An 11,768-nucleotide genomic window follows, 5' to 3' on the forward strand; every position below is an offset into this window, starting at 1 on the left:
AAAAAAAAAAAAAAAAGTACCTAACATCAAGAGTAACCAGTGGCAGTCCCTGGGTGGCACAAGGAATTAAGTGCTGGGCTACTGGTTGGTACTAGTAAAGGTTGGCGGTTCAAACCCCACCCAGAGGCACTTCCCAAAAGGTCTAGAAAACCCTATGGATCAGTTCCCATAAACAGATTATTTCCTTTGGATAGTTAACCCTACACTCTCCATGAGTCAAAATCAACTTGATGGCAACTCTCAAGTGTTACCAATACTCTCCTGACGAACGTTTTCCATCTTAATTGATGCCAGCCTAATGACGTTAAGAACAAAGGCTTTTCATTACCACTGTGGTTGTCTTGTGTATTGGCCACTCCCCTCCATTAATGAGGTTGTGTGTGTTATAGCAAATGAAATGAGTTCTCAACCAACATCTTTTGTTTCCCAAATTCTTAAAATTGGCATCTGTTTTGTGCCTACCACTAGTATAAAGCACAGAACAGGTTTCCACCCCCAAGGAGGATATATTCTAGTGGGGTGTAGGTAAGTGACTTGGGTGTTCACATCAGAAGTTCCTAAAACACACTTCAAAGTTTTATAGCTTTTTATTCAGACATAACGTGTACCATCTTCAAAAAGTTTTATAGCTTTTTATTCAGACATAACGTGTACCATCTTCAAAAGGAATAAAATCTTAATTTAAAAAATATCTCCTGCAAAATACTTGGCAACATTTTATATGGAAGTGTAGAGCAGAAGTCAGATCTTTTGAGACTGAAAATAATCTTATCTTTGGTGTTTCTCCCTGCCCCCCCGACCCCCTTTATTTTTAATACCTTCCTGATTGGTACCATTAGCTAAATTTTAGCCATAAGGTAAAAGGACTCCTAAGGCCTAACTTAGCAATGCCAAAGATCCATATTTACTCAAAGGTGCTAAATCTTTTTGCCAGAAACAGTTGTTAGCTGCAATTGACTTCATACTCAACAGAGAGCTGCCAGATCCTCGCCCTCCCCATGATTAGTTGCAGGTCGGACCACTGTGCTCCACTGGCTAATTTTCAGATCACTAAACCATTCTTCCTAGTCTGTCTTAGTCCGGAGGCTGCTGAAACCTGTTCAGCACATAGCAACATGCAAGCCTCCACTCAAACTGGTGGTGTTTGTGCACGGGGTGCCTTGGCCAGAAAGCAAACCCAGGTCTTCAGGAAAGGGGAGAATTCTACCGCTGAATCACCACTGCCCGCTTTGCCAGAAACTAGTCTTTGTTCCCTCTACTCTGACATGCTTTCAACAAACTACGTTCCTGAAAGTTACTCTTCCACATTTTTAATATCTGACAAACATCTCCCACGATGTGGAATTCTACATCTGGACATCACATTTCCTGATTCTAAACACACACCAGGGTCAGATGTTAATTAAAGCATTGTAAACCTGCTTTTCTCAAGCTTATTCCTTAAATTAGATAAAAGAATAACTACTTGGCCATCAACGTGCATCAATCTGAAAAATACGCTTTTTGACCAAGTAATTATTGTACCAGGAATCCATCCTATCTACAGGAGTAGGAACAAAGATACACACAACAGGACATGAAAATAAAAAGGGTAATGGTCAACTTGTGATATACCCACATAATGGAATTATTATACAGACTTTAAAAACCATATTGGGAATGTAAGCTGATGAAGCTGGTTGAAGGGCAATTGAACAATAACTGCCAAAACTTAAAATGCATATACCCTTTCATCCAATAGTCCACTTCTGGGAATCAACAGAAAAAAAACTGCATAAGTTGCACAATAAAAATATGGTCATAGAAGTGTATTTCAGAATTTGTGGAACTGGCATCAATATAAATGTACAGATGAGGGGATGAAATGATGCACGTCTATTCCATATATACTATGGTGGTACCAAAGAGCTGGTGCTGTGACAGTGGAGTCACTTCAATAATGCAGATCAGAAAAAGGCTGGACACTAAGGTACTAGCTGGAGGGCTGGCTGCTCAAATATACCCAGAGGCATCCCAAAAAGGAAGCCTGGCAATCTGGTTCCAAGACACCACAGCCATTGAAAACTCTATGGGGCACAGTTCTCTGAAACACATGGAGTCACCATGCGTCAGAATCCATGAGACAGCAACTGGTTAGGCAAACTATGGCATGCAGCCCAAATCCAGTACAGCACCCCCTTCCTTTGTACAGCCCACAAGCTGTAACTTTTACATTTCAAGTGTTAAAAAAAAAACAAAAAAAAAAAACCTTACAGACATGAAAATTAAAGGCTTACTGGAGCACAGGATACTGATTTGTTCACAAATTGCCTATGGCTACTTTCACATTACAACTGCAGATCTGAGTAGCTGAGACCCCATGGCTCAGAAAGCCTATTCAGTTTTAGAAGGGAAAAAAATAGACTGCAATAATTTGGCACTACTCCTGTGGTTACTGGCAGTCCTAACGCTTCCTGCCAAAACTTAAGTTCAAGTCTGTTGTTGTTAGTTGCCATTGAGTTGATTCCAACTCATAGTGACCTTATGTACAACAGAACCAAACACTGCTTGGGCCTGTGTCAGCCTCATAATAGTTGCTGTGGTTGAGCCCACTATTGTAGCCACTATGTCTCTCTTTTGCTCATCTTCTACCAAGCCTGATTTCCTTCTCCAGGGACTGGTCCTTCCTGATAACATGTCTAAAATAGGTGAGACGAAGTCTTGCCATCTTTGCTTCTAAAGAAGCATGCTGGCTTCAAAGGAACAAATTTCCAATGTACTTCCATACTGATACCGTCTCAGAAACCCAAGGAGGGGTCACTAGGGGGCGGGTCCAACTCGACAGCACATAACAACAACAATAATCTGTTCTTCTGGCAGTTCATGGTATAGTCAATATTCTTCACCAACACTAATTCAAATGCACCAATTTTTTGGTCTTCCTTATTCACTGTCTAGCTTTTGCACACGTATGAGGTGACTGAAAATACCAAGGTTTGGGTCAGGTGCACCTAAAAGTGACATCTTTGCTCTTTAACACTTTTAAAAGAGGTCTTTCAAAGATTTGCCCAAGACAACACATACTATGATTTCTTGACTGCTGCTTCCATTGATGGTAGATGCAAGTAAAATGAAATCTGACAACTTAATCTTTTCTCCACTCATCACGATGTTGTTTATTGGTCCAATAGTGAGGATTTTTATTTTCTTTCTGCTGTATAATCCACACTGAAGGCTTTGATCTTCATCAGTGCTTCCAGTCTTCATTTCCAGCAAAGAAAGGCTGTGTCATCTGCATATCACAGGTTGTTAATGAACCTTCCTCCAATCCTGATGCCACGTTATTCATATACTGCAGCTTCTCAGATTATTTGCTTAGCATGCAGACTGAATAAATATGGTGAAAGGACAAAAAAAAGTGAACAATGTAGGAAGCATCTAAAGAGAGTTACTGTACCCAAAAAAATCAATCAATTGCTGTTCAGCCATTTCAGAAGGTAGCATATGATCAAGAACTGATTATACTGAAGGAAGAAGTCCAAGCTGTATTGAAGGTATTGGCAAAAAACAAGTCTCCAGGATTTGAAAGAATACCAATTGAGATGTTTCAACAAATAGATGTAATGCTGGAAGCACTCATCTATGCCAAGAAATTTGGAAGACAGGTATCTATCTGGCCAACAGACTAGAAGAGATCCCTATTTGTGCCCACTGCAAAGGTGATCTAACAGACTATGGAAATTATCAAACAATATCATTAATATTACACACAGGTAAAAGTTTGCTTAAAATAATTCAAAAACAGTTGCAGCAGCAGTCAACAGCAGAAATTCAAACCAGATTCAGAGAGGGTGTAGAACAAGGGATATCATAACTAATGTCAGATGGATCTTGGCTGAAAGCACAGAATACCAGAAAGATGTTTACCTGTGTCTTTTTGACTATGCCAAGGCATCCAACTGTGTGGATTAAAACAAACTATGGATAACATTGTGAAGAATGGGAATTCCTGAACACTTTATTGTGCTCATCGTTCCTGTACATGGAGCAAAAGGCAGCTGGTTACAACAGAACAAGGGGATATAGCAGAATTTAAAATCAGGAAAGGTGTGGTTAAAGTTCAAATCTAGTGCAGTCTATAATGTGTAAACTGCTTTTGCCAAATCTGAATACGTATGAACAGTCTACTCTTCAACTTAAACCAGAAAAATCTGTAAATTTGCCAGGTTATAATGAAACTTAATAGAATTTACTAACCTAACCTACATCATGTAAGTATTTCATAAGGAATCATGTGGTAGGCAGCAATGAGTATTTCAAAAAGATGAAAGAAATACACTATTTCACTGGGTGGTAAGAACACAACGCTATTAGTCTTTTCTAATTTCTAAAACATTTTATTGTCCCATAGATACAAATAGTTAACAGAGGAGAAATGTTAAAGCTCTTTAATATAATTTTACAAGATAAAGGGATTTCAGAAGTTGCTCCTCTGCTGCAAGAAATAAGAAGCAAAATCTAAAAATGCAGACAGTTACTATATGCCTCTGCTATAATTCAACAGAAACTGAAAAAAATTAACATCAGCGTCAAGTCAGTAGAGACCCTGAATCACCTCTACATTCATGCACTTAAAATGCTGTATCAACAGACACTTTGAAATGAAATCAGCTGAAAGATGGCAGAGACTAAATTGGGGGTATGGGGTGGAAGATGGGGCTATTAATGAGGACCCAACTCGTCATGTTGAGAGTCACACCTGAGGGAAAAAATTGTTTAGTCCAGCTCCAAGTTTGGCAGCCAGTGGGAACTTGGTCCAATGCAAAGCATAAAACTACAGCTCAATCAACTTGCAGAACAGATCCAATTTCCAACCTCAATAATAACAAAATGGATATTAACACATGGTGGGGGTATAATTAGGGAAACACAAAATTATCACCAGTCTCTGGATGGTGGATTACAGATTTTTATTCTTCGAATTCTTTCAAATTATTACAACCAACATGTTTTGCTTTTGTAATCATTAAGTCATTCAAAATTAAACCCTGATAAAATTCTCTAAGCTACGCAGCATGCTGTAAATAGTCCACAGCCATGAAACTGTTGCTCCTGGTGCAAAAACATGTTGCTCCAATGAAGTATTACATTCTTCATAAATAGATCAATGAATTAGGTACTCTGTTATCATAGCATTACGTTTTTGCCAGGTTTCCTAGATATATTTTAAAACTTCTGCTACTATAATTAACAAAAATTGATATATGACTAATCAGAAAAGATTACTAAACCATCAAATATAAAAAGGCCACTCCTACTGCTCCTGTGACACCATTTTAGTTCCATTTCATTAAGTGTATAGGTCTTGTTGGGTACCGGATTTTCTTTTCCACACTCTTTCTAAGCAATATTAAGCCATAACACCTGTGGGTTTTAGAGATTTATTTCCAGTTAATCTTATTTTTTAATGCTTCTTCTGAAATTATTTTACAAGTGCTTTCTTGGACTTAAGCAAGGTTAAGTTCTATATGCCTCAGAGATCTATATTAGGCAGCCTCAGAGAAAACCAAGAATAGTGTAGAAGCAAATCACAGCAAAGTACACAGTAACAAAACAAAACTCAAATAGAAACATGAACCTCACAGAAACATCTCACAATTCCAGAAAAGCCCCTAACTGGGCAGTTGATTTTTTAAAAAAAAAACACTTATTGATATATTGAGATTCTTCTCTCCCAGGCCTTTGCACATGCTCTTCCCTCTGCCTGGAGGTGTCCATTTGGCTTGAATCCAAAATAGCAGTCTCTCCAGAAGTGCTTCCTTTACCCAAGGCAGTTGCGACTGCTGTTTGCACGTGCCTCCCCCATTAGTTGTATGAGAGAAAAAAGGCCTCATGTCAGTCTTTCACTTAATAATCACCAACAAGTAGTATAGTGCTGGGCAAGTATTAAACTTAACGTATGTTGTAAATCCTCACCTCTATACTGTGGGGTTATAATCCCATTTGGGAATGGGTTTTCTTGAGTATGTTAGTGAGACAAGATTAACATAAGGTATGTTTGAAGCCTATCTCTTTTTGGGACATAAAAAGCAAGCAAGAGAAGCAGAGATGGAGGAACAGAGATGCCAGGCCACCTGAAGATCATCTAGAAGCAGGAGCTTAAAAGACATATATCTTCCTGGAGGGCCAACAGAGAGAGAAAGCTTTCCCTGAGAACCAGCACCTTGAACTCAGGCTAACCTCCTGAACTGTGAGAAAATGTGTTAGTTAAAGCCATCCACTTGTGCTATCTGTCATAGCAGCACTAGATAAGACAGACAAAATTTAGTGCCAGGAATGGGGTGTTGCTTAACAGAGACCTAAAACGTGAAAAACAGTTTTGGAATTGGGTAACGGGTAGAGGCCGAAAGAGTTTTAACATGCCTGATAGTAAGATTACTATTAGGAGAAAGATGTGGCAGTCTGCTTCCATAAAGATTTACAACCTTGGAAACCCTGAGGCAAGTTCTACTCTGTCCTATAGGGTTGCTGTGAGTTGGAACCGTCTTAACAGCAGATGGTTAACAGTAAAAGCCTTGACTGCCTGGAAGAAACTTTTGGTAGAATTATGGACAAAGGTGATTCTAATGAGGGCCCAAAAGGAAGTAAGAAGAGTTACAAACTCTCCATCCTCTTAGAGAATATATATGGTGCCAGCAACACAATGTTGCTGGAAATGTGCACATTAAATATGCTTCTGGTGAGGCTCTGAAAGAAAATGCTGAGATTGTAACTGGACAATAGAAGAGTGATGCTTTTTATGCAGTGGCAAAGAACCTGTCTGAACTATGTTCAAATGTTTAGTTGAATGGAGAACTAGTGATCATTTGGGTATCTGGCCGAGGAAATTTCAAAGCAAGATCTGAAAGTGGCTACATGATTTCTCCTTGCTGCATATAGTAAAATTCAAGGAAAAGAGATGGACTTAAAAATGAACTGTGCAAAATGAAAACAAAACTTAAAAGATTTGGAAAATTCCATTATACAAAGTAAGGACACATGTCCTAGAACTTTCACCAAGGGTATGGCTACACAATCTTTCCTTACAGACATCATGCCTGTGGTTGATGGATCTAACCAACTACCACAGCAGAAAACGTATCAGCTTAGGCTGAAGGGGGAACAAAGAAGGAAAGAATGCTGTCTGCCTCTTGGAATTCTACAGGCAGGAGAACAGGCCAAAGGAGATACATTCTTGTCCTCCAAGAAAAGGACAGGACCATCCCTGGAGCAGCTCAGAGAGCAGCAGAACCACTGGAAAGAGTACAGGAAGGAGGGCTGCCTCAGTTTCAAAGAGTTTTTGGGTTTAGCAGATCTTCACTCAGTTCTGGAGTGTAGAGATACCATTCAAGAGTGTCAGTGGGACAGAGCTACTGCCCAAAGTTGAGGGGGTGGGGCTGCTACTCAGATAGACTCAGAGAATGGGGCCTCCTAAAACAGAGGGACCAGAGTTGCCATCAGTAGGCATGGAAGGTGGAACTGAAGCCCAGAGCCAAGGGGCCGCCACTCAGAAAACAGTGTGACCAACACCCAGTGTCTAGAGGACAGGTCCATTGCCCAGATGATCCCAGATTATTTTCAAGCCTTGAGAACTTACAAAAATTGTTCTGCTGGGTTTTGGACACATAGTGCCTGCTATCCCTTCTTTCCCTCCAATTTAATGGAAATGTCTACCTGTGCCTGTAGTTTTGGAAACGGGTAACTTGTAGTCTAGATTTCACAGGTTCGCAGATGAAGAGGAATTTTGCCCCATGATGGAATATGCCTTAATGTTTCACCCATATCTGATTTAGGTAATGAGATTTTAGGGAGCTCTGGTGGGGCAGTGCCTAAAGCATTTCACTGCTAAACAGAAGGCTAGTGGTTCAAACTCACCAGCCACTGCTCGGAAGGAAGATCGGGCAATCTACTTCCATAGTGATACTGCCTTGGAAACCCATGGAGGGGTCACTATGAGTTGGATCACTGACAGCAGTGAGTTAATATTTTGGACTTGGAATTAAGACTTCTGGGATGATGGGAGGATATCTGGTGGCTCAGTGGTCAAAGCATTCAACTGCTAACCTAAAGGTCAGCAGTTTGAATCCATGAGAAAGATAGTCAGCTTTCATAAAGATACAGCCTTGGAAACTCTTTGGGCCACTTCTGCTCTGTCCATAGGGCTGCTATGCAGTGGAATCGACTCGATGGCAGTGGTATTTAGTTATGGGACAAAGTGATGGGGTAAATGTGTCTTGCATGTGGCAAAAATATGAATTTCTAGAGGCCAAAGACTGGAATGTTGTGGACTGAGTTGTGTGTCGTCGTCCCCCCCCAAAAAATGTGGTGTAAATCCTAACCGCTAGACCTGTTGTTATACTACCATTTGGGTATGGGTTTTTTCTGAGATACAAAAAAGATTAAACAAACAAGAAGCAGAGATGCCAGAGGGAAGAGAGATGCCAGGCCACATGAAGATCACCCAGGAACAGAAGCTCAAGAGACAAGGGCCTTCCCCCAGAGGCAACAGAGGAAGCCATTCTCTATATTCAGTGCCCTGAATTTAGACTTCTAGCCTCCCAAAGTGTGAGAAAATAAATTTTTGTTAAAGCCATCCATTTGTGGTATTTCTGCTATGCAGCACTACAAAAGGAACTCTATTCAACTGAATTATTAGACAAGAGAATGACATGCTCTTCTGTGGGTGGCTTCTACTCAGCTTCTCAGCTCTTCAGTTGATGCAATGCAAAAAGGTAGGTCCACTGTTGCCAGATCATCAGATCATTCAAAAGATACCAGAATTCTGGATTTTCATGTGAATCACCTATTTTTTGAAAATGATGGCATCTAATTCAAAATTTCAAACCATACTGCATGAGCCCACAAATCAGATATAGTTTTACCTTGGCCTCACAAGAGCCCCTTCAACCCCAAGGAAGATCACTCAACACAAGGGCTCTTATTTCATACCAGAAATAAGTATGGCTCCCTAGTTGAGAAAGTCAGGACTCTTATCAAAATTACAAAGGAAAAAATGTGATGTTATGATATTAGGAATTAAAGTACTTGAAATGAAAACAATGATTTATTTCATTTCTGTACTTCTATAATGCCATGAACTCAATAGATATCAGAGTTCTATTTTAGAGACAGATTTCTGTAGTGCAATAGAATTAATGTGGAATTTTACAACCTGTACATCACTAAGTAACACTATTATCATCATGAGCAGTGCTACCTGCAGAAAATAAAACTGCTTATCTATTTAAGTGCTTGAAGTCCCATGGAGTGCTCATTCATTTTTCACTCTAGGGCAAGACTCAGTTCCTTTAGGTATAGCTCTGAAAAACATAAATGACAACTGCTGTGAATAGTTTTTGAATTTATAAGATTAGGGCTATGAAAAATGTCATTACAAATTAAACTAACATTTGTTACCAAGTAATACATTTATTTGAAAGGACATCAGTTACCAGTCATCAAAAGCTTTTGTATGTTGAAAATGTAATTTTAATAGATAATTCTTCATCTTACATAGGAGCACAATAAAATACACCACATTCTGAAGAAACTCCAGAAGTTATGAGAGTAAGAGTAGGGAAAAGTCAGATGGGCTACAATATCCATTACCTTAAACTGCAAGAGACAAAGGTTCAACCTGCATGTTAACATTTACATACTTAAGACAGGCTACATTTTTTTACTCAAAAATAACAAGATCAGGAATCAGATATGGAAGAGCATGGAAGAGAACCGTTTTGTAGGGCAATGTCAATGAAAAAATTCTAAATATCAAATTAAAGGATAAAAGGAGCTCCCACAGCAAATACTGGAGGGATGAAAGCAAGAATCATGAACAGAGGATCTGATGCTTTCAAAGGAAGAAATCTTTCTGGTGACACTTATGCAAGCTGGTTGCTCAAGATCTGCTAATCAGACTAAATGTGTCTCAGCAAATTCCAGATGATTATCAGATCAGTGTTTCCTAATAACACACACCCATGGTCTTACATAAAGTTTTCAGACAAGAACGGAGAAAAATGTCATAACCCAAATGTGGCACAACATGTGGAAGTCCTATACATCGGTCAAAACAGCTTCTTTGCTGTGACTCTCCTGATACAGCAATTTTCAAATATTGTGGTAAGACACCAATGATCATCTAACTAGTAACATAACATAAGCACATTTATTTTAAATTTCTCAGAGGAAAAAAATGTCAGATACTGATGCTTTATGCATGCTCAAGGCCAGTTTATAAATACTCCATTCAGTAATATTGTATTAGTGAAAAGACACTGGCAAAATCCCCCTCTTACCATTCATTCAATCAGTCAGATGGTGAAGACCAAACAGAATGTTCTATCAGAGTTTTAACTTTTAAATACGATTGTCACATTAAGAAAGTGAAATAAACACAGTAAAATAAACTGTACAAAGGCAAAGTAGAATAACAAAAAATATTTTACTAAAACATAAGATTTACAGAAGTTTCCAGACAAGCCATACAAAATGGTCACAAGCTTTTTCTTGAAGGGAGGATTCTACACTTGACAGCAAAGTCACAATGTTATTAGTGAGGGCTGTGATGTTTGTTTAATGTTCCCATTTTGGTTCAAACAATCAAGCTTGTCCATCTACAGCGTCTAAATAAAGTTAGACTTGGCTAGTGAGTATATTCTAAAGAACAACTGGTTAGCTGCTTTTAACCAATGCAATTAGATCACCATAAAAAGGGGAAAAGGAGACCATAAATTTAAAATTTTAAAATAAAACTACCTCCCCTTTTCAAAAAAAAAAAAAAGGAAAGAAAAACACCCCAAACCCCTGCAGCTAAACCTGACAACTACCTTCATTCACAGTGCTTTATACTTAAACCATGATGGGGGAGAATGAATAAAAGCAGAGAGGGGCCACTGCTTTTAAACGTTTTGCAACAATCCAGATGATACTTCTAGCCTCTGCTCATGCTTTACAACAGTGAATCAGGACAAGACAGATTTGCTAATGTGCATTTAATCACCAAAGGACTGAAGATGTTTGGGCTTTTATTCTGTAATGTTTCTAAGACTGTGTCCATTAAATGCAAACAAAAAGGAAGAAGTCTTGGCAGAACAGGAGAAGTGATGCACACTTGATGACCAGATCAATTTAAATATTATTCATGGCATATAGCCTAGTCCATGCTCTAGCTGTAGACAAAAACAAACATGCAATTATTATTTCACTTAGTTCAATGTTACTTTCCAAATGCTATAAAGAGCAAACAAACACAATTTAATTATGGAAATGTCATGCTGTAATTTCTTAAACATGATTATTCTCTATCAAGTGGACCACGACTGAAAAAATTCCCGTATGTCTGAGAACCAAAAATCCACAATAAAATTCAGACATTCTACAAAATTCAACAGGATGAAGAGCTGTCCCTTCATTTCTGCATACATAACACTCCCCACCAATTTTGTTAAAATCTGTAGCAGGAAAGAAGCTTGCTGACTCTAAACTCTCTACTTATAAACTAATGCATATTTAATCAAATGGATCTTAAAAATTACAAAAAAAAGCACAAAAGAGTTCAAAAGTTTTCAAGTATCTTTACATATTGCTTGACAAATGGTGGACACTCAGTAAAGCACCTATTAATCAGGTGTAGTTACACAAGTCCAGAAGATCTAACCAGAGGTTGTCTAAATTTGGGAGTCATGTAGCAGGCCAGCAGATGGAGCTTAAACATCTTTTGTAAGAGGAAGTTATACACTATAAACAAG

General features: G+C 38.7%; 1 protein-coding gene across 1 annotated transcript in view; it reads right to left on the bottom strand.

The window, feature by feature from the left end:
- Nucleotides 1-11,148: 11,148 nt before the first annotated feature.
- The window catches only part of UBE2N (ubiquitin conjugating enzyme E2 N), a 4,372-nt gene continuing 3,752 nt past the window's right edge, over nt 11,149-11,768 (bottom strand). Inside the window, exon 4 of the mRNA XM_007946145.1 lies at nt 11,149-11,212. Within this exon, the coding sequence (XP_007944336.1) occupies nt 11,149-11,212 (64 nt within the window). The remainder of the gene's footprint in view (nt 11,213-11,768) is intronic.

This window comes from Orycteropus afer, unplaced genomic scaffold (genome assembly GCF_000298275.1).
Source record: "Orycteropus afer afer isolate SDZICR_OR568_19922 unplaced genomic scaffold, OryAfe1.0 scaffold00151, whole genome shotgun sequence".
In the NCBI taxonomy this organism is placed as follows: domain Eukaryota; kingdom Metazoa; phylum Chordata; class Mammalia; order Tubulidentata; family Orycteropodidae; genus Orycteropus; species Orycteropus afer.